Source organism: Psammomys obesus, unplaced genomic scaffold (genome assembly GCF_907164565.1).
Source record: "Psammomys obesus unplaced genomic scaffold, mPsaObe1.curated_primary_1811, whole genome shotgun sequence".
NCBI classification, from domain to species: Eukaryota; Metazoa; Chordata; class Mammalia; order Rodentia; family Muridae; genus Psammomys; species Psammomys obesus.
Window position 1 is genome coordinate 11,172,650 of NW_026596039.1, and position 24,031 is coordinate 11,196,680.

At 45.6% G+C, this 24,031-nt stretch overlaps 1 protein-coding gene across 2 annotated transcripts in view; it reads left to right on the forward strand.

The window, feature by feature from the left end:
- Drd2 (dopamine receptor D2) overlaps window positions 1-24,031 on the forward strand; it is a 62,624-nt gene that overhangs the window by 31,191 nt on the left and 7,402 nt on the right. For both annotated transcript variants that reach the window (XM_055622006.1, XM_055622007.1), the window contains exons 2-3: window positions 18,481-18,796; window positions 22,814-22,923. In XM_055622006.1, coding sequence (XP_055477981.1) covers window positions 18,512-18,796; window positions 22,814-22,923 — 395 coding nt within the window. In that variant the 5' untranslated portion in view covers window positions 18,481-18,511. The remainder of the gene's footprint in view (window positions 1-18,480; window positions 18,797-22,813; window positions 22,924-24,031) is intronic.

Sequence of the window (24,031 nt, forward strand, 5' to 3'; positions counted from 1 at the left end):
ATATATATATATATATATATATATATATATATATATATATATACATATATACATATATACTTTATTTATATGTTTATATGTTAATTTAAATTTTTGGAACTTGAGTTATGCTGTCACTTTGTAAAAAAAAATAAGTCTCCCAGCTTACCCTGTTGAGCTGGTATTTACAGAAATTAATAACCATACTGGTCTATGTCTTACTTTTGTATTGGTGTGATAAGATATCAGACCAAGAAAGAGTTTACTGGGGCTTATCGTTTCAGAAGGTTAGAGTCCACGGCTATCATGGTGTAGAGCATGGCAGCAGGCAGGTAGGCGGTGCTGGAGCAGTAGCTGAGAGCTTGCACAAGACGGAGAGTTAACTGGGAATACTGTCAGATTTGACACCTCAAAGCCAACCTCTAGTGACACAATTCCTCCAACAACACCATAACTCCTAATCCTTCCCAAACAGTTCTACCAGCTGTGGACCAAGTATCAAAACATACGAATTTATGGGACCATCTCTCTCTCCCTTTTTCTCATTTTCTCTTTTACTTCTTATAACTTTTTAATTTTAATTTTTTTAAAAAATGTATTTACTATATATCCCGATTGAAGCCTCCTCCCTCAACTCCCACTTCCCCCATCCCCTTCCCATTGAAAGAGGGAGTTCTCCTCCTCTGCCATCTGCCCATAGCTTATCAAGTCTCATCAGGACTGCCTGGATCCTCTTCCTCTGTGGCCTGGCAAGGTTTCATCGACAGGGGCAAGTGATCAAAGAGCAGGCAACCAAGTTCATGATGGAGGCAGCTCCTGCTCCACTTATTTGGGATCCCATATGGAGACTGAGCTGTCTGTGGGCTACATCTGAGCAGGGGGTCTAGGTCCTCTTCATGCATGGTCCTTGGTTGGTGCATCAGTCTCTCCAGGACCACCTGGTCTCAGATATTTTTAACTTTGTTAATCTCCTTATGGGGTTCCTGTCCCCTCCATGTCCTTCTATCACCCCTTCTTCCATAAAAGTTCCTGCGCTCTGCCCAAGGTTTGGCTGTGAGTCTCAGCATCTGCTTTGATCCCCTGTTGGGTGGAGCCTTTCAGAGGACCTCTATAGCAGGCATGGGAGATATTCCCATTCCAACCATCATAGTCTCGAAACATTGCATTTAATTTCCCCCCATCTGTACAGGGATAATGTATTATATTAATTATATGAATTCTTATTTTTCTGGGTTTGATTATAAAGTATTTCTGAGTTTAAAAACAGTTACAGACAGCCAGTTAGGAATTCTGTCCCACCATCCCATGTGCACATTTAGCAGGAAACTGATGGCTTCCTGAAGACAGTGTCTTTCTGTACCTGGTGATGCCATGATACCACCTCCCAACAGGGGTTTCTGACCATCTGTTTACTACGAGAAGACCAAGGTTAGTGGAACCTGGCTCTGAAGTTGGTGGAGAGAGTACAGGTTAGAGCCCATGGGTTAGCCATATGATCAATCATTTCTCCAAGGAATGATCTTGGAAACAGACTGTTTCTTATTCCAAGAGAGATGGCTTACATGCCTGCTTGCATCAGCACAAACAAATGCTGCAGGGTTCTTAGCCTTGTTTCCGGAGGTGCCTGAGTCAATCAACACTGCCACTTTCAGTCACTGAACTGATTTTGGATTTATTGTGTATATCAAAAGCCACATGGCTACAATATCTCTACAAATCCCATCATATTTTCAGAGTATAATGCTGAGTGGTGGCCTTGTGGTGGAGGAGACCAGGACTTTACTGGTAGGTAGCTCAGGCTTTTAGTTCTCTGCTGATGCCTACTAGCCATCTTACACCGTTGGCCTCCCTTGCACCTCCTGCTTCACCTGTAATAAGAAGGGGTTTGTAATATTTACCACTTATGCCTCTTTGAGGGCTGGGGAAAGGGGTGTGTCGAGCGGGCTTCATGGTGCTCGCTACCTTGAACCGCCTTGAGCTGTTATGATCACTCTTACTCTTGTCCTAATGGTAAACAAGAATCCATTTTCTCCAGCATTGGTCACATGGGACGCTCAATGTAGAAGGAAGGGACCCATCTTCTTAGTAGAAATGACATAACAACCACTAGGATGACAAGGGCCTGGTAATTAGTGGTGAGGTCCAGGCTAGCCCACAGGGTTGTCTCACATCAAGCAACAGAGACGTGAAAGGAGTGAGTAGACAGCTGGAGCTGAAGACCAAGTGGGATCCTGGCCAGGAAAAGGACATTAGTTAAAAACTAGTGAAGTGTCCAGGAAAAAAATCTGCCCTTTTGTTAATAACATTGAAGAGCAGTTTCTTGGTTGTGTAAAATGGTGATATTAAGGAGAGCTTGGTAAAGGGGATATGGAAACTCTGAACTGCTTTTGCAGCTTTTTGTAAGTCTCTAGTTATTTCAGATAAAACACACGTATCAGGCTGGGCACGGTGGTACATGCGAATAATCTCACTACTCAGGAGGCAGTGGAAGGAGAATAAGAATTCTAGGCCATCCTTGACTACTCAGAGAGTGTGAACCCAACCTGAGGTATGGGAGGTCCTATGCCAAACAAGCACAGACAGACCTGCAGCTGCCCCAGAATGGTCAGGTGAGATGCGCCTCTGATGGTCAAGCACCCATGCCAAGGGGCAGCTTCACAGCTTCTTGACTGTCCAGAAACTACATCCCCTCCACCTCCCACCTGCACATAAGGAGATGGCTCTCTGTCAAGCCCCCTAAGGCTTTTCTAACCTGGAACAATTTCCTCCTTTTTCATTGTCTTTCATGACCTTTGAGACTTTTGGAGGGCTGCAGTGAGGCATTATCGCATCTGTGACACCTACTTTGAACATCCTTGGTGGAGTGGGCAGTGCAGACCTTGGCGGGCTTGCTCTCATACACTTCGCTTGCTTATATTTTTCTGCTGCCAGCGATACTGCTTCTGCCAAGAATCTGCCCTGTGGAGCAACAGATCCTACGCAGCTACAAGAGTGGCAGCGAGTTAATCTGTTTAGCTTGCTACATTAGCCATGCCACCTTCCCTTTGCAGGAGGCACGTCCTTTTTCTTCTCGCCCTGGCCAGCTTGTGCTCACAGTCACTCTAACTGAATAGACTCCCTAAGGACAAGGCGACTGGCCTGTCTTCTGTAGTGCTGTACTCATGGCTCTTAATCAAGGCTGCAGATAATACGGGTTCAGTAAGATATACTGCATCAATGGCGAGTCATTCTAATCAGCATCGGCAGCCACCCACCTACGGAAGTCCTCTGTACTCGTTACCTTCCTAATTACTGTTTCAAAGTACAAAGTCTCACAGTTTTAAGGATGCAGGGAAGTCCTGGCTGGCGGTGGAGGCTGCTGGATACGTGTATCTTCAGTGGGTGGTGAATGCTGTGGTTTAGCTTGCTTTCTCCTGTCTATCCAGTCCACGACCCAACATCCCACCTCAACAACCCAGTCTAGAAGCTTCCCAAACTGACAGCAGTCTGTTTTCTAGGTGCTTCTAGATCCTGTCAAGTCGACAATATTTTATTAACCATCACAGCCTTTTATTCAGCATGCTTGATGGGCTCATTGAAAAAGGCCTTTAGAGAAAGGAATTACTAAACATAATAGATTAATCATTGTGTTTTACCTTACAGCACTCATGTATGTTCATTTTCCAAATTATTTGGGTACATCTTAGGTTCTGCCTTTATGTCTGAATCCACTATTTAAAGTGGATAATAATAATCTCAAATTGTTTGAAGTAGCATAGCTATACTGTTGTTTTTACAAATTCCAATATTTTTAAAGAAAAAACATATTTAATTTTCCAAAAATATAAACACACATTTTAAACAATTTTTTAGAATGATCTCATTCCTTTGTAACTAGTCAGGATTTCCCCCCCGCTTCTGCCCTTTTACTTTTGTTGTTGTTTTCATCTCTTTTTATAGTTTTAATTTAAAAAGAATTTTATGTGCAATTTTTCTTTGTCAGAAAACTTTCCCCATGTGTTCCATTTCATTTTCATGGGTCAATAATATACATTGGTGCCTGTATGTCACGGTGTATGAAATAGTGAACTAAATTAACGACACTTGTCAAAAACAAAACAACCTTCTGGCCTGAGAAGGCCTGGCTGCTATTGCTGGATTCGTGGAGACTGACCAGGTTAGTCAGCAGCCTTGATTTTCCCAGTCTTCACTGTTATCCATCTCTCTCTGTGTAATAACAACTGATTTTGTGTTATGGGCTGTTCAAGGTTGCTACTCCCCAGGAGCTTCTGGCAAGTGCCTGGCTCATTGTAAGCTTGTTTCCTATAGCTCTTCCAGTGTTGACTTGATGGGCAGAGCCCTGGAGTCTTCCAAGAACTGCGCATGAAGGGCAGGGCTTTGCACCCTCCCTGGGATTGTTCATGATGGGCATCTCTTTGCATCCTTCCAGCAATAGCATGCCTGCTATGGGCATCCATCTGTTTCCTTTCCTGAAATAATGATTGGAGAGCGGTGCCTCCTTCACTGCTCAAGAACTCTGAGGTCATTGGAGACCTTCTCACACATATGGTCTTTCATTAGCCACTGTGGAACTCCCACTCCACGCCAGGAAATCCTAGATGCTCACATGGCTAAGAATGAATATGATGTAAACCTTGCTGTTGATGAGCCTAGGTCACAGGAGTGATGGACTTGTGGATCGTGATACCCCAGCACCAATAACAATCAAATGCTGTGACTCTGAATGGGGAGTAAGTAAATAATTCTTCTGAGAGAGATCACAACAAGCTTCCTGGAGGAGGTAGTCTTTGAGGAGCAATAGATCTGTAGAGAGAAAGTGTTTTGGCATTGTTCTCTCAAATGAACCAATTGTACCAGTGAGCATGCTCACAAGATTGCTCCCTGGCATGGAAATTGCAGGTACTAGTGGCTGAATGCACGTTACATGTTTTATCATCAGCATCCTGGAGGGGAATGGAATCCTTTGATCCTGTGCCATCCAGCAATTCTTAGCATGTGTGTTAGAATTATAGATGAGGAAAGGAAACGAGGTAGCAGCAGATGGTAGCCATTTCTCAGAGGTTTGGGTACTGCAGAGGAAAGGCAACAGGCAGGGCTTGGCCTAGGTCACCAGTAGCCTTGCCCATGAGGCTGGCATACCAGGCAGATGCCCCCTCTCCACTTACCACATGCTAGGAAGATGGAATGTTTTGTTTCAGCCTTCAGTGTGCACCCCAGTTCCTGGAGAGATAAACACTTTCTGAGCTGCTGATGTAATTAGATGATCAGTCATAGAAAATCTAAAGCAAATACAACTTTTGGGGAGGGAGGTTTAATTATTATTATGATTATGATGCTGCTGCTGTCATTTCTATTATTATTAGGAAGGGAAAGATGCCCAAGGGAAATAATCCTGAGACTGGGCTCCTGTGTCCATGGAGGGCTGGAAACATACACACAATCACTACCCTGCCCAAAAGGTTACCTCAACCCTAACCCCATTCTTCTGCTGCAACCCTGTGATGGGGAGAGGGGTTTATGGGAGAGAGTGCTAGAGTCCCATTCACACATAGCCCTTGTTGTTCAGTAGCTGTTCAACTCAGTTGCTCTAAAAACATAAAACAGGAGACAAAGCTTAAGGGCTTTCTGGAATCTGACAGTAAATATGAAACCCATTGATTGTAGGGTTATAAGGATTGGTAGCATCTATGGTACACCCAAGAGCTTGTGTCCCCAGCCAGCCAAGACAGGGTGTCATGACAGGTAGGAATTTTGCCAAATTCTTGAGGTCTAAGATCTCCTAAGATGGAGCAATTTATGAGAGCATAATGGGAGATGTAGGGGAGAAATGGCAGCCATCCACATCTCATATCCTTGGAATACCGTTATACCTCATGCACAGCTCTCTAGCTGCCATCTTCAGTCTTGTGTAAAGCTGGTTGCCTTTCTCTGGATCCAACATGTTCCTGCCATGCAAGAATGATGATCCAGCACCAGGTGTGGCTCCTTCGATAATTCCAGCTCTGGAGGTGGAAGCAGGAACATCAGTAGTTCAACACAGGCAATTCAAAGGTAACTCTAGGCAGCATAAGACCGTGTCCAAAAATAAGCTAAACTAATAAATAAACTGATCCAGAATTCCAAAAACTTAGCATTCTTTAAATAAGAAAAGCTATAGATTCATATTTTAATATGAAATCTCTAAATATTAAATATTGACATCAAATTCCTTTCCCCCCACAATGTTGTGTGAGTCCAACACATTCTATCTGCAAAATTAAATGTGACCCATAAGCTATTGGGTTGTACATTTGAGCTGAAAAGGATTAGCAACCATTGCTAGATTAGTGGAGACTGCCCAGGGAGTAGGCAGCATTGATCGCTGCAGCCTGCTATGACTGGCCTCCATCTCCTCCCATATACAAACATGGATTGATGTCTGTTATAGGTGGTTCAGGGTTGCTGCTGCCTGAGAGCTATGACAAGCAGATGACTCCAGTTTCTCAGATCTGCAAAGGCTGGGCATTCTCAGACGCCACCTTCATGTGTGAGGGAGAGATCATGATTTACAGGTGAAGCTGAGGTGCATGAACTTGGCAGCTCGCTCTGATGCTGCAAGGAAAGGAGTCCCCCTCCTTCGTGCCACAGCCATCAAAGCTCTCATCAAGCCTGTGCCTCGGGGAGCTGTCACAGCCTCATTACTGCTAATTCATCTTCACTTAGTGCATCAAAAGACTGATTTATGAAATTGGGTGGGTGCATAGGAAGTTTGATTAGTAACATTATGTTGTTTGCCACGGGCTCAGGGAACTTAGCTCATCCGCATCCCAGGAGCTCAAGATAAGACCTAAGTATTTGTTCTGCTTCTAAAATTCTCAGAATCACGAAAAGGTGTAGTAGTTTCCTTGGGGGTACCTTCTCTATTTCTCCCTTACCCCATAAGTGGGTCTCTGAAGTTCACCATTGGTCTGTTATCAAAACAAAGGAGGAGGGTAAATGCGGGTGGCTCCGTGGTAAATGGCTCTCACTAGCATGGCTTAACTTAACTCTCGACACCAAAAGAAAATGAAAATAACACAATGCAAGGATTGCACGTGCCAATACACGAGGTTTATACAGTGCTGAGGATGGATTCCAGGGCTTTGTCATGCTAGGTAAGCACTCTACCAACTGAGATTTATCCCTGGCATCTTCCTCACCTAGTGATAATAAAGGTGTCATAAATCTGGTTGTTTAAAGGAAGACCTGAACAGGAAAGGAAAGAGAACACTACTTTTTATGTAAGACTTTCAAGTTAGCAAGTTATTTTGAAATATCATTTTATTTGATTCCTCTGCTACCCTCTGAAATTAGAAACAAGAGCACTTATTATCAAATTCTTATTGAGTATTAATTATTTAACTGAGAATTAGGGGCATGGCTCATCAAGGGAACACAATTAAATGGCTGCATATCAAACACCTGCAGTTGGATGAACTAATTCAGGTTGATGATGCCCTTACCGATCACAAAGTCTAACGGTCTTGACTGAGTTCTCTGCTTGCCCACCTCTGCCTTCAGGGAAAGAGGATGTCTCATATCTCTTGTCCTTCCAATTTATCAGAAAGGCTACAGGCCAGGTATGATGTACTTTTGTGTGATTCAGAGGGTCAAGGTTGCTACAATCTGCAAGGTATACATCGAGAACATTTTTAGGGTAACTATAATGTGCCCTAGCATGTCAGGCTTTCAGCTCATGGATGTTGGTGGGAATTTTGTAGCCTCATAGCTGAAGTCTCTAGGTATGAGGATGACTGGGCGCTATGGAGAAATCACAAGGTCCTCTCACATCTACTCATCCTAGTATGAATTTTTTGCTTGTTTGTTTTTCTCTGGGATTCATACACAAATCAGGCAAATCTATCTCTCTGGCAGTTGTCACATCCCTCTTTATAACAGTAGCTGTCAGCTACTGGACTTGCTGTTAGTGGGGTTACATTTCCTAAGTTAATTTCAGGGCAATTCCAACAAGGGAGGAGTTATTGCTCAATTGTCCAGATAAGAAAACTGAGATGCAAAGACAGACACAGTGGCACATACCTTTAATTCCAGCACCTGGGAGGTAGAGGCAGGTAGATCTCTGTGATTTTTGAGGCTAGCTTGGTCTACAGAGTGAGTTCCAATCCAGCCAGAGCTACAGAGTAAGACCCTGTCTTAAAATAACAAACAAAAAATTCAAAATAACAAAACAAAACACACACACACACACACAAAAAAAAAAAAAAACAAAAACAAAAAAAAAAAAAAACAAAACCCTGAGGCACACAGTGCTTGAAGTGTTCAAGCTGTGACCAGAACCATGTGTATCTCTGTGGTGAAAATAAACACCACAGAGTTGATGTTGAGGCTACATCAACCTGTGTCCATTACACTGGGTTGGGGTTCTCGTTGTCTAGAAAAGTCTGAAAGATTGAAGGATTGGAAGCAGGAAGCCCTATGCATGCTTCCTGCCTGTCCTTCCTGCCTGTCTTTCCGGCCTGTAGTTGAGACAAGGCCACTGCTTTAATGCTTCCTTCTGCAAATGCACATCTTGATTTCCTCTAAGTAAGGATCTAACAACCCAGGGAAACAAGTGGGTCCATACCGCTAGTACTGCTGGGAAGTAGATGAGAAGGACTCAAAGGAAGCCCTAATGGACAGGAGGCCGTCAGGCTGACTGGGCCTGAGGGAAGATCTTTGAGGATACTCTGGAGCCAAGAGAGAATGAGTCACCCAAGTTTTTTTTTCCATACATACTAGTTCTACCCAGAATTCTCTGGGCTCAGTGCTCCCCAGAACTCATTTTTTTTCAGAGCAGTTTGGGTACCCCAGGTATTCCAAGAATGTTTAGTGTGGGGAGGTGTGATAAAGAAATTATAAAGAGGTGATTAGAAAAATAATTTTGTGAGAGAAATTTGAGACATATACTGAAGCAGGAAGAGCAGCAGCAGGAGCTCAAGGTCTCCATCACCTCATTTCAAACACAACTTACAGACACTTTTATTTGCACTGTGCCTCCATTTTTATAATTTTCAAATAAATCTCAGACAACATGTTAAAGTCATGTATAAACATTTCATTCTGTACCTCTACATCATAAGGACTCACCAAAATTTAAGCTGAATGTAGCTGGGCATGCTGGTACATGCCAGGGATCTCAGCACTTGGGAGGTGGGGGCAGAAAGGTCAAGAGTTCAAGGTCATCCTTAACTATACAGTGACCCTGAAACCAGACTGGGCTATTTGGGACCTTGCTTCTAAAAGGAAAAACATCCAGCCAGAGCACCCTTATTGTGCCTAAAAAATGTTATTCATAGTCCTAATACACAAAAACCTCCTGCCAAGATTCCCAGTTGTCTTAGAAATGTCATGGACTTTGAGCAGCTGGTTTTTCTGAATCAGCACCCAAATATGTTCACACATTGTAACTGGCCAAAGGAGCACTGGAGTAGCTTTTATACCAGATGCTTCTCTATCTTTTGGTTTCATTTGTTTGTTTCCTTGGAGTTTATTTTTTGAAAAAAGCAGGCCATTTGCCCTGTAGCACTTTCTGCTATCTGGATTTTGTATACCTTTGGTGAAGTTCACTGTCAATTGGTCTTTGAGATCCTGAAAATAAATTGCTATTTATTTGGGAGCCATAAAGTTCTTGCTTGGCCTATCCACTCTACTGCAGCGAGGACTGGGGTGGGGGGGTCTTTCGCCCTTTTTGCCTGGGACAGAAATGGTCCTCACACTAGCTTGCTGTACCCTATGGAGGAGAGGTTGGGAAGAGCTTCCTGAATGTTCCCAGCAGCAAGATCAAAATCCTGCTGTCATTTAGACTGAAGCTGGTGGATCCAACCAATGTAGTCTGTGTCTGTGCCATTTTTTTATTTTTTATTTTTTTTATGAACAGGGCTGCTTTTTCATAAAGCAGAACAATTTTCTGCCAAATAGCCAGGGTTGTTTTCCCTCTTTCTAGAGCAATAAGGCTCAGGATTTGTTTCCCTCTTGACTTTCAAGAGCATGTTTTCTCAATTCTTTCCTGAAATTAAAGTAAAGGTCAAGGAGGTTGGTCCGAGATTCTCGGCTCCCTCCTTTTCAAGCTCCTGCAGAAGGGGAGTTGCTGCTGTCTGCACCTTGGGCTCAGATCACCAGCCCAGCACCCTTGGGAAAATCAAACCTATCAGGTCTTTTCTTGGTTGTTGTTGAAGGGAGGGAAAGAGAGAGAGAGAGAGAGAGAGAGAGACAGACAGAGATAGAGAGACAGAAAGACAAAAGAGCCAGTCTGTGGGATCCATTCTGGTTTAGATCAGAACAGTTTCCAGAGGCTTCGCTCTCCCCTCTGTGTTCCCTTTCTCAAGGAGGGGGCTCTGGCCCCCATCCCTCTGACTGCATCCCACCTGTCAATTCCCATGAGCTGCCCTGGAGATCTGCCCCTTCCCTCACACTGTGAAGATTTTTAATCAAAAGGCGGCACATGCTGAATGCTACCTCGCTTAGAACCAACTGAAGCTTTCCTCCCTGCCCCTCCCCACACTGAGTCACTCAGCTAACAGTTAATTAATGTGTGACACTTTGACAGTTTGTGCGGAGACATTTTTACGGAACCATCAAAATCCACAGGGATGAGGCTGGGAGCCACACATGCCTGCTTGCCTTTACTGAGTCTCCAGTAACTGCCTTACTCCAATGCAGATCTCAAAGGCCGGCAACCAGGGAAGATGACAAAGCTCAGACGTCACTCCATTGCTGCCAGGGTCGACTGGACATACCAGTGATACCTGGTCACTTTGAGAAGGAGACAAGCAGGGAAGTGTGCCTGGGATGAAAATCCCAGAGGCAACACTCCAGCCACTTTCAGCTGGGGACAGAAATAGCCCACAAGGTCAGCACACTCAGCTCAGTCAGGGGTCCCTCTGTGGCTGAATGAGGAGGATCTGGGTGTGCTGACCCAGACTCCTCTCCATGCCCCACAGAATAGCTGGCTCTCAGTTTACCTCTGCAATGCTTTAACATCCTACTCGGCGCTGTTGTGTGGTGAAAGCTCTGAGGACAACATCGCTTCTTCAGTGGGATACTAATGAAAAGGATGGGGGATTCTGGGTTCCCTGGCCTTCAGTATCCCAGAGTCCAGCTGTGGGCTCCCTTTCCACAGAAAGCAAGTTACCTGGGACCCAGCTCTGGCCTGCCTACGCCCTCACGTATCCATGCACTCTCCACTCCTGATACTGTAACTCTGGGTGTTACAGTATACACTTTGGGGAATATCTTGGAAGGACCCTGAGAGCAAGGCCTCTGTCACGGGGGCCCAGAAAGCCAAGTGGGTTCCCAGAAGAGGAGTGTGGTCCCCATGAAGAAGGATCCAGGGGTCTAAATAGTACAGACCTGTTCCCCTCACTTTGAGGGTGGAACTCACTGAGGCTGTGGAGGGGGCTATTCCTCTGACCGTCACAAACACGTGAGCCAGTTGACATAGGAGAAAGGGTTTGTTTGGAGAGAAAGATAGCAGTCTCTTGGCCCTGTTGTCTGGGTACCTGTGTGGAGGTGACACATCATGGCAGGAGCCTCTGGTGGAGGAAGCTGCTCTCCTCACAGCAGCTGGAAGACAAAGAGAGGAGGAGGGTCAGAGTTTCTGAGGGCTCACCCTGTGCTTTGAAACATTCCACATGCTCCACCTCTTAACATTGTCACCATCTTCCAACAATGCCAACCTGGGGAGTAAGCCGTGAATTAGCACATGGGCCTTGGGGGACATCTAAGACCCCAACCACAGAGCACCTTTCCTTTCAAAATCTTTATTCAACTATTGACACCTGCAAAGGACCCAGCTTCTCAGTGTACCTAGGCTTGAGTGTTGAGAAAGATGTTCCGGGGTGAGGAGGGCCATAAACCTAGAGCTAACAGCATATACCACACCCCATGCACACCCCTTCCTCCATGGCTCTGCGCCATCCTAACAGTTTTACCTTTTCTCTTTGTCCTTTCCACAGACACCAAAGACCCTCAGCCCAGGAACTAAGAAACCCTGCCATGCAAATGCTCATGTTTCTGGCCACCATTCCAGGTTCTTGGAGTCTAGGTCTAGGGGGCCTCAATGGTGGGTACCTTTAGGGTGCATGCCTGGCAGTAGGCTCCTGGAAGATGATCCACCTAGGACTCTTAGTCTGAGATCTGTCCATCCCCTTCCCAGACTGAGGTTGCCTCCAGGTCAAGAACCTATAAAGGTTCTCCATTTGATGGGAGTGCCTTCTCCCTTCCCAACCCCAGCCCCTCCTGGAGCCCACAGAGACACTAGAGAAAGAGCCACTCCTGAACCACAGCCTGGCCCTCCAACGAGAGGAGAGGTAGTGGCTTGTTTCCAGGGGCCCTGGAAAGAAGCACCCTACCTACTCACTCCCAATTTCCATCCAGCAAATCACTCCGCCAAGCTGCTTTTGACATGTAAATGAGAAATGCCCCCCCTTACTTTTTCATTGAAATGCTTAAAGTCTTAGAAAAGAAGAACAAAAATTGATGTGTTTAAGACAGCAGTGTCTCACCCGCCATCGAGCCTGATAAGGGATTGTTAGATTTTAATTAGACAATTAGATTCCTTCAAGTGCCAAACTTCAGAGGAGGCAGCACAAGAGAAGCTGAGGAGAGAGCGCAGGAAACCGGCTGCTTGGGTTCACGAAGCGCGAGGTTGCTCTTCCCCCACCTGCCAGCTCTGTGCTCCTTGGAACAGAGATGAGAGGGCACAGAGGCAGGAGTGGGCATGAAAAGGACGACCTCCCCTTCCTGGACCAACCAGCTTTCCTTTGGCAACCCAAGCTGCCCCAACAGATGAAAGGAAGGCTTTGGCCTCACCCCTGGGGACTAAACTTGATCACTGCCCGCCCTGCTCTACCCCACCCCCACCCCTCGCTCTACCCCCCCCTCCCGCCCCCTGCCCGCTAAAGTTCATTCTCGGAGAAAACGCCTTATTTGGGAGTCATCCTTCAATTGTGGCGCCTTAAAGCAGCCTTTTTTCTCCCCACCTGCTTGTGAGGAGCCACTTCTGCTGACAGGCTGAGAGCCTGCCTGTGTTTAGAAGTGTGTGTGTGTGTGTGTGTGTGTGTGTGTGTGTGTGTGTGTGTGGTCCCTCCACACCATAACCTCTGTTCCCCTCTCTGTCCCACACTGTGTGGCTCCAGCGTTTGGCTCAGGGGGGTGGTCTCCGCAGGCTGTCAGCCTAGGCTGCCTGGGGGTTCGCCTCTGCACCAACCAATCTCTCAGCTTCTCCCCAGGGAAGGCCGGCTTATTTCCAAATTAGGGAGCACACACGAGGTAGGCCATCATGAGGTCCATGGAGCAGATGGCAGAAGCCGCTGAGGTTGGATACCCCAGCTCTATGTTCTTGGCTTGCTATTTCCACACACCCGCTCCTTCCAGTCATCTACTCTAAGCTTCTGAAGAGGACCGCGGTTAGTGCTGGCTGGAGCTAGGCTCGATGCTTGAGGGAAACTTGTTGGGGACAGGTACTGAGCACCAGAATAGATGGCTCTGGAGGACCTTTTAGTTGACCTTTGCCTTTCTAAGCAAGGGTAGAAACAATGAATCAGTGAATGCTGAGAACAGATGAGGGACAGATGGTTTCTGTGGCTTCAGTGGCCTGAGGCTTAATAAGCCACCTACATAAAAGATCTCCCTGTGATCCTGTCGGTCACAGGATCAGCTGAGAAGAAAACCTCAGAGGTCCCGTAGAACCCATGGGTCCTTGTCTCCTAGTGAGATGGGTGGGGAGCAATTGTCATCACCCCTTGATGACCAGGGAGATATTAGGGGGTACTTTAGGGAGACTGACCCAGACACCCCTTGAATGAGCCTAGCATCTCTGGATTAAATCATTCAATTATTCCTCAGAAGAAACAACGCAGCGGCTACGTTTGTAAGGCTGAGATATGGCCATGACCACATCTCCATGTATTGTTCCACTAAGTGCTCATTGACTGGGAACTGTAAACTGGGAGATTATGTGTTTTTTTCAGGAGGAGGTAGGAGCCACCTACTAGGAAATGGAGGTTGCATTTGGAGGGTGGTGAACAATTCTTTTGTATTTTTAAAAACCCAGCCAAAATCTTTGTTCTTACATGTGATCATATTTATGATGAAAATTTATCATGAAAATTCTTATGACTAGAATAATAATTCAATGTGAGCAATAGTCTCAGAAAAAAGAAAACAACGAAAATGTCGGTCTTTCTCAGCCAATCCAGGGTCCTGGTTGCTGTGTGGCTTCTCATGCTCTGCATACAATTCTGGAAGCAGACACTGACCTCATTTGGCTTCTTTGGAGTCAAAAAACCAGCCCATGATGCCTCAACACAGGCTTTCCATTGTCTTTCCCAAAAGGATAACCTCTGGCAAAATCTAAAAAGCCCGAGGGTTAGAGGACAAGGACCTGGGTGATAGGGGAAAGTCCTCCGGGGCTCTCACATCTCTTGCTATTTCTGGAGGGTCCAACAATCTGTGCAATCCAAAGGTTGAAAGAAAAGAGGAAGGGGATGGATGAACACTGAAACCTGATCCTGTCAAGTTTTCTCAGACTTTCCGGAGGTGCCAGAGAGGTAATCTGCTTCACCTGTTCTAAGATGCAATGCCCTTCCTCCCGTTTCCATGTCTATAAAGTCAGAGTGCTTTTTGTAACTGGCAGCATCTGAGGTCTGTGCTGAAGTTCCTCCTGTTCTGAGATTCTTCTGCTTTCCTGGTGTTGCATAAACCAACACCGAAGCTTACATTCTACTCTGTCAGTGCCTCTGAAATGTGGTCAGTCTTATAGCTGTGGACTTTAGCAGGTGACCCGGAAAAGCAGAATCCTTCTGGTTAGCTGTCACCTCACCTGGAGTGTTTGTCCTGCAGCCAGGGCCCAGGCACAAGCTTTGCCTCATCTTGGACCATTTTTTCCCTTCCTGAAGCATCTCCATGTGGTCTTTCTTCTATTCCTGCAATGCTGGAAACTCCTTATGTGTCTAAAGTTCCTCTTCTAATGGGACACAAGTCAGCTTGGAGTAGGGTCTACCTTGGTGGCCTCATTTCAGTTAATTCCCATTTAAAGATTCCATCTCCAAATGCATTCTGATACTGAGGTTAGGGCATTAACACATGAATTTTGTAAGGCAGATGGGAGGAACAGAATGCCGGGAGCCATTACTGGAGCTGGCATGCAATATCTGCGGTGCTCTTAAGCTGCATTACTTCTGGACATTTGTGAATCTAGTGGCCTGCATTAGCCAGAACATTTCAGGGGTGGAGGGGTTTTCTTCCCAGGTCTACTAGCTGGACTATCTCCCCTGATTCAGTTCAGCAAACGTGTTCAATGCTCACTGCCTACAGACCACAGAGTAGGGAGGCAGGAAAGAGCAAAACAGTATGCTTTTTATATGTTTGCTCCATGAAAACAAAGCAGGGGCTACACGTGGTGCATCCTTGAGAAAACTGGACTGAGAAATCAGACACACAGGTGTGGGTGTCCAGGACAGAGCCTGGAATGAGCAGCGGGGGCCTCAAGGAAGGTGGCAGACGGTCCAGGCTAATTCTAGGAAAGGAGAATTCTGAGTCAGTCTTTCTTCGAAGCATGTGTAGGCTCAGACTAGAGTTTCTCAGATGCGCCCCTTGTTTATAAAGAGGCAGTAATATCGAAAGCTTGCAGACTATAGTTTTGAGGTTGAGACAGTACACCTAAAATCACTTGGCAAACTCCTAAGACTTTTATAAGTCTGGTTTCGTCACTTTATATCACTATTATGTTGCAGAACCATGAGTTTGGTCTGACATTAGAACAGGTGGAGGAAGGGGACACAGGGAGCTGAGGGTCATGGGAGCAGACACAGGGAATTGAAGATCATGGTAGATACCACCGGCCACACTAGGAGCAGGACCAAGGCAACAAGAAGGGGAGCAGAGAGATCTGGGGTAGATCCAGGCCTAATAGTAAATTCCTGTTGTTCTGGTGACTAAGAAGCCTGAGGCAGGAGGATCACTAGCTAAAGGCCTTTCTGGGTTACAGAGTAAGTTCAAGGCTAGCTTGAGTGACTTAGTAAGACTGTCTCTAAATACAAAGAAAAAGAGCACTGGGAGGTGGCTTGGAAGTTCTGCTTTGCAGGTACCAAGCCTTTAGTTCAATCGCCCCAGTGCTGAGAAAGAAAGCAAATGAGAGTGAAGAGTTCCTCTAGACTTCAGTGAATTGCCTGGTGTTTCTGTGTAGCAGGTTCAATATATGCTGATTGAATAAATTAATGTCAGAAGCAAGCAGCTGCCTGGTCAATATGTACATACAGGCATCCTGCTGTGTGCTCCAAGAGGGAAGACGAGACGAGTTGGTTTTGCTGAATATGGCGTCAATTTGACACGATGCTTCACTGCCTTTGAATTAGGAAACTTGCTGCAGGATGACATTCCATGTCACCCCACACTGAATCCCCAGAGATCTCAGAGTGGGACGTCATCCGGCTGCTTCTTGCCCATTTTCATCTCAAATGGCATTGACTGGTTGTTTTCACCTCCACCTGGGTGGCAGAGTACCTGGAGGTCACCGGGCTTTGTGTGGACTGCCTCAGAAGGCCAATACATTTTTCTGCATCCTGTGGAACAGGAATGCCTTTGTTAGCAGCGTTGAGACTGCAGTGTGTGTGTGTGTGTGTGTGTGTGTGTGTGTGTGTGTGTGTGTTGTTTTAATCACAATAACCCAAGCCAAGCCTGCAGCCTCCCAAGTCCGCTCTTGAGCCCCCTTCTTTGTTTTCTCTGTGAGTGGTTCCCCTTTCTTTGTTTTCTATGTGAGTTTTGCTGCCAGTTTTCCAGAGCCCTAGGGAAATCATGAGCTGCCATAGATTTTTTTCCCCCACCTTCTCAGCCTCTTTTCCTCTGCTGTGCCCAACTACTCAACTACCAGGCTTCATGACACCAGTTTCTAAGGTCTGTTTGTATCCACTTCCATGACTTCCACTTAAGTGACTGCCATCTGTTAGCTGAAGTATGGTTACCCCATTTTGCTCTATGCTCTCTTCCACCCCAAAAGGCCAGTGAACTTTCAGTAAGCCCACTTGAATGGTATCATTCTTTCACTCGTGTTTCCGTGGAGACTGAAGCTGACAAGACCCAGTCATGTTGGCTTAAGAAGGACCCTCTGGCTTAATTTTTCTCAACCTCATTGAGACACGCTACACTTTTAGCTAAACAGAATCATTTGCTGTTGAGACTATGCTATTTTCTCCTTGGATAAAACATCTTCCAGCATTTAGTTGCTTAAGAAGCTCTTCCTACTTCATCTCAGGAATGCGGTGGGGTATGTTCTGTGGAGCCTCATCATTTCCTGCTCAGATTCCTGCAGTGGCTTTCTTCAGGTGTCCTGTTTCTGCTGTGGACCTTGCCAATCCGCTATCTACTATGGTCAGCTTCATCACTCTGCAAGGCAGATCTGAATGTGTAGGAGGTTCAATAGATGTTGGCTTTTCAGGCCCTCTGTGATCTCACCTATATAGCTGCTCTGATTCAACTCATGCCGAGACTCTTTAGGCTTCTGCTCTCTCAAATCTCTTTTAAGTCCTCTAATATGGCATTTGCTGCTTTCTGCCTGGACCCTACCCATAATCTCCATCCCTATAGGTGTCTAACTTCTACATATACTTCAAGTCTCAGTTGACTGTCACTTTCATCAGAAAGCTTTGCTTGAGTACATAAAGTAGGATGTGTATCTATCTCCCATTCCATTTCCTTTTCCCTACTATCACAAAGTTAGCTGCTTTATTAATTGGCTATCTCTTTCTTTCTTTCTTTCTTTCTTTCTTTCTTTCTTTCTTTCTTTCTTTCTTTCTTTCTTTCTTTATATAACTAAAGATTGAACCAATGGTCTTCTGTACCACTGAAATATATCCAAACCTCTCTTTTTATTTTATTTTATTTTTTTTAGTTTTGAGACAGGGTTTCATTAAGTTGTTAGGCTGATTTTGAACTTACTCTGTAGCCCAGGCTAGTCTTGAACTTTCTATTCCCCTGAATCAACATCTGGAGCAACTGGAATTACAGGTGTCTGCCACTGAGCAGAGTAGCTATTATTTCTTCTAGAATGTAAGATACAAAGCCATGTATATTTTGTTTGCTCATATTTTCTAGCTACATATAAAATGATGATTAATAAATGTTAATAGCATCAAGAATTAATGGGTTCCCATTTCTATTTCTACCACCAGACGCTGGAACTCTTATCTAATTTACCGTGCATATGAGTAGGTTGAGCAAATGAAAGAATGGATGAGTAGTTCTTTTGGAGCTTTTTTATTTTATTATACTTGAAAAATGTATATTTTTTCATTTATTAAACCAACTGCTAGGAGAACAGAAGCAGGCCCCAACATTGTAATATTACTGGATATGAGCCTACAGACCGTAGGTTGGAGAATTCTCTACTCTGCTAGCTCTTGGGTTTTCCACAGGGATCTCTCTACGGGAGGAAGCATGCTTTGGAAACCCTCACACTCCTTTTCTGTGTTCATTTCTCCTGGCCAGAGCCTTGCCACCCAGTGGCCCCGCCGCCCCAATGGATCCCCTGAACCTTTCCTGGTACGAGGATGATCTGGAAGGACGGAACTGGAGCCGGCCCTTCAATGGGTCGGAAGGAAAGGCAGACAGGCCCCACTATAACTACTATGCCATGCTGCTCACCCTCCTCATCTTTATCATCGTCTTTGGCAATGTGCTGGTATGCATGGCTGTATCCAGAGAGAAGGCTTTGCAGACCACCACCAACTACCTGATAGTCAGCCTTGCTGTGGCCGATCTTCTGGTGGCCACACTGGTCATGCCCTGGGTCGTCTATCTAGAGGTAGGTCTGGCTCCCTGCTTGCTCCAGGAGGACCTTATACCTAAATCTAGATTCTTAAGTCCCCAGTGGTTTCTGCCTGTCCCCCCAGGTGGCCTTTCCCTCTCCTCTGGACTAGTTTTTCTCTTCATGGAACACACAGGGATCGTGTTTATGACTGTCATACACAGTGTGCTTCCTAAGCACAGGGCCCCCTGGTAAGTATTTTATACACAGCAGCTCTGGAGAGCGATACCACTAACACCATCTTGCAGATAATGGGCCAGCTGGTCAGAGAAGATAAATGTATATTCAACTCACACAGCTGGAAGGTCCAAGCTAGAATCCTGTCTTGCCTTGGAATTGCTTCAGTAGATTGTACTAGAAGTGGGACTAAGTGGTGAGAACCCTTAAGCAGGGGGCAATGTCTGTGCTCCACGGCCTAAAAGCTGTCATCACTTTCTCCCCATCTCAGAAATGGGGGCTGCTATTTTGTGCTGTTCTTATCTCCCATTTTCAGTGTATTCTCGTGCCTGTATCTTGGTAGAGGCAACAGTGGGCAGTCCATGCTGCAGCCCCTTTCCAGGGAGGATAGTGCAGCCTCCAAGGACTGAGCCAGCTTCAGTATATCAAGCTGGAGGGTAGGCAGCACCCTGCTGAGGGCCTTGTGGCAGACACATTGCAGACATTGATGGAGAAACTCTGAGAACTGACACTTCTCTGCTTAGTTCCTAGAATAGGAACTAAGAGAAGCGGTCCATCTTGACTCAAGCCTCACAGTAAAGGGAAAAGCTGCTGGTAGAGAAATCCCAACATGGGTCCTTTCTCCCTGAGGATACTCTCCAGATCTAGCAAGAAGATATGGGGGACTGGGAAATTCCAGAGCCACAAGTGAGGTGACACTTTGTCTACCTAGGAGTCTGGGGTGGTGTGTCCAGGGCCGAAGGCAGTCTCAAGTCTGGGTATGAGGGAAGATTACTGGGTATTAAGGATTCTTGTCATTGTTGTTGTTGTTGTTTCTGTTGCTATGATAAAATACTCTGACAAAAAGCAACTTAGGGCAGAAGTGGTTATCATGGCTCATAATTCCAAGTTACAGACCATTGTGGGGACAAGGGAAGACAGTTACTTGAAGCAGATGGTCACATCTTGTCTACAGTCAAAAGCAGATAGAAATAAATGTGTGTGTTTAATGCTTGGCTTATTCTCTCAACTCTTATAGAGTCTGGAACCCTGCCCATGGAATAGAGTCACCCCCATTTATGGTAGTTCTTCCTACCTCAATTAACCCATTAATACAACACAACACAACAACACAAAACAAAAAACAACAACTAAAAACCTCTCAGGCATTGACACAGGCCTTCCCAACACTCAGTGAGACTCTTTTTCCAGGTTGCATCAGGTTGACAATTGAAACTAAACACCCACAGGCCCCCACCTCCTTTCCTCCATGTCCCTCTTGTTTGTGAGGGCACAGAACTTCTCCCTGAAGAACTTTTTGATTCTCATGCTTGATCTGCCCCTGCTCCATTCCAAAGAAGGATCCCTACACCTCTAGAGTCCTATTCATGCAAGAGCGATGAGGAAAATGGGACCGCAAGTGACCTTTGTGTCCCCTGGCTTCCTTGCTTATAAGTTAGAAATAACAACAGTACCTGCCATGTAGAAGAGTTTGTAAATTAATTGACTCACTATATGAAAAAGTGATTAGAATGGTCCATGGCTCCTACTATATGACAAGGCTGATGAAAGTGACATAGTGACAGATATTCAGCATCCCTTGACTTAGAGAAGATTTCCATTTCCCCTTTCCCCTTCTTTTCTCTCTTCATGTACAGGCAAAGAGACACCCTCTTTCCAGAGTGAAACATATTCTGTCCAGGGCTATGACATGGGTTTTGTTAGCTTCCAGCCTCCATGTGTTTATTAGGCTGCAAGATAGAGACAAATCTCTACAGAAACTGTATTATTATCTCTGGGAACCTCATTCCCTCATGAGGATGAATTATTCACAAATTTTCACCATTTTTTTCAGAGATGAAGCTGAGTGCCTTAAGAGGCAAGGTTCAGAAAGCCTCTCCTGGCTCCACCAATTTCCACTTGGATAGCTAAGGGAGAGAGTCTTAAGAGAGGGCAGGGAGGGATCTCCTACTTCCTGGGGACTTCAAGGTCTCATTTCATTCATAGTAAGAGTCACTGTGAGCCTTTTCTAGAAGAGGTGTGATTGCAAAGAGGCTTCAGAGTTATTCGTTCACTTATTCAACACTTATTGAACAATTTATCCTACTCCTGCCTTGGGCCTGGGGTCTAAGGAATTTTGTGCCACGAATAAAAAACAAACAAACAAACAAACAAACAAACAAAAACAATGAAAAGAAAAAAAAACCAACAACCCTGAGGGCTTAGACAATTCAGTCAGCCTGACGCAGCATGAATAGATCTCAGTCTCAAACTGGGAACTTGTACCCAGGCTGGAAATATTGAGAAGGCTTGCAGCAAGGAGGACTAGCCATCCCCAGCTACTTTCCAAGAGAAGCTGCTCTGAGGATTATAAAAAACAACATCTTCCTTCTTCACTAGGGCTCCGGACAAGCTAGAGAAGAATAAGTTTGAGAGATCCTCAAAGGAGGGGCTGTGTGGACCATTCCCCTCTGTATTCAGAAATCTAGGCCTGAATGTGGCACACACTAAGTTTCTAAATAGGCATTTGTCAAAAAGAAGAATGGAAGGTTGGAGAGAAGCAGAGCAGAGAAGATGGGCAGGAGGTCCTTGATATCTCAGACCTGGGTCCTCAGGAACATGAAGGCAGCCTTTCAGATACCAGTCCCAGGAGGACTCAAAGCTATTGTGAACCAGATGGGCCCAGAGGTGCCTTGAAAATAAACTGTAAAGCATGGAAGCCCTGTCCATGCTTTACAACTGGATATCCAGTCTTTGGCTCCCACAGAGCAGGAACAGGCTTCTATGAACCCCTATGTATGCAGGAAAACCGCTGCTTTGTCCATGGAAGGCCGAGGCTACTCTACCGCCCCTCATGGAGCTTACATGGCACTGTTTGGTTTTGTGTCTGGGAAGGGAAGAGAGGGCAGTCAGTGTTGGTGAGGAACAACAATACAATTAGTATGGGGCTCTCCTATGAGTAGAAGCCAAAGATTTCCTCTACAGTTAAGGCACTCCAGACTTGCAGAGTTAGCTAACCCTGGGAGGGATAACTTCACCCTGGATCTGTGAGCTGCCCTTCCACCCCCTGCCAAACAAAACAGTGACTATAGTTTGTCTGTGTGGTGAATAAATGCCAAATAGACAAGACAAACAGAATTTTGGAAGACACATAGATATCATTAGGTAAATCACCGAGGTGTTTTACAGATTAAGGTTCAAAGTTGAGGCACTCAGGTAAGGTGGGTCATCTTTCTTCTAACATAAAGTTCTTCACACGAAGTAGATCTCCATGTCTGAAAGAAGAGAGGCAAGGTGTACAGGTCCCAAGTTTTCACAGGAACTATGTGATCCCCACTGCTACTCAGCTGGTGACCTGTAAGATTCCTGTGCTGGACCGTAGGGAATGCCCCCCAGACAGGACCTAGAACCACCTAGGAGACAAACCTCTGGGTATCTCTGTGAGGGAGTTTTTAGTATTAAGTTACCTAAGCTGGGAAATGCCATTCTGAATGCAGGCATGGCTATTCCATGGGGTTGAAGACATGGGCCGAATATGAAGGAAAAATCAGGATGAACTCAAGCATTCATCTTTCTTTGCTTCCTGACTGATGACTCAATGTGACTGGAAGCCTCAAGCTCCAACCACCACACCTTTCCACCATGCTGGACAGTATCCTAAAATCGTGAGCCAAAATAAACCCGTCATTACATGTCTTTTTGTCAGGTGTTTCATTACACACAGAGAGAAGTCGCTAATACAACCTCGAGGGCCATCCTCTGAGATTGTTTCCGAACCTTCCCCATTAGGTATGAGCCACGGGTAAAATAATTACCCCACCACCCCGCTTTCCACGAATGTCATTGTTTTGTTTCCAGGTGGTGGGCGAGTGGAAATTCAGCAGGATTCACTGCGACATCTTTGTCACTCTGGATGTCATGATGTGCACAGCAAGCATCCTGAACCTGTGTGCCATCAGCATCGACAGGTGAGGGTGGCCATGTTGGGTGAGCGGATCCTGGTTACTCACTGTTTTGCTGCATGCCTCACCTCTTCTCAGGGTTAGGTTCTGTAATGACTGGCTATGTGTGTGTGTCTGTGTGTGTGTGTGTGTGTGTGTGTGGTGTGTGGTGAGTATGGGGGTGGTGTGTGTGTGTGTGATGTGTGTGTGCTATGTGTGTATGGTATGTGGTAAGTGTCCCTCCATTCACAGCACGTTTCCTGCGTACATAGGGGTTCACAGAAGCCTGTTCCTGCTCTGTGGGAGCCAAAGACTGGATATCCAGTTGTAAAGCATGGACAGGGCTTCCATGCTTTACAGTTTATTTTCAAGGCACCTCTGGGCCCATCTGATTCACAATAGCTTTGAGTCCTCCTGGGACTGGTATCTGAAAGGCTGCCTTCGTGTTCCTGAGGACCCAGGTCTGAGATATCAAGGACCTCCTGCCCATCTTCTCTGCTCTGCTTCTCTCCCACCTTCCATTCTTCTTTTTGACAAATGCCTATTTTGAAACTTAGTGTGTGCCACACTCAGGCATGTGTGTGAATGTCTGTGGGGTTGTGGTGGTGTGTATGCATGTGTGTGTGTATGTGTTTACTAAGCTGTATTCTTAGAGCCTTTCACTTACATACATGGACATGCCATAAGGCTTCCAGAGGCCCAGCACTTCTCTCTCAGAGGACTGTTGGAAGGTGAGATGTTATTGAACGAGGAATGAGTGCTTGGCAGAGAAATGTGAGGGAAGATTAAAAAGGGTTGTTATCATTATCACTTATTGCTAAATGGAGACTTGCTCCGAGGGACAGCAGTACCAGTTAACAAATTCTTTTACCTTTTGCAGTCTAATATAGTAAGGGTGGTTTCAAATGTGCAAAGATCCATGAGAAAGTCTACAATCCAGGTGGGGAAACTGAGTAGTGAATGGCTTAAGAGGACATAGTAGCTGACGCTCATGAGTGCTTGTGTTTGAAAGTGGGGACCACGGGAAGAGCTGAGTGACTTAGGCAGGCTTCACAGAGTCAGGCAGAAGGAGCATCTGTGGTGCATCTTGTACAGTGAAGGGCTTTATGGCCTGCAACCCAGACTTACAATCCCC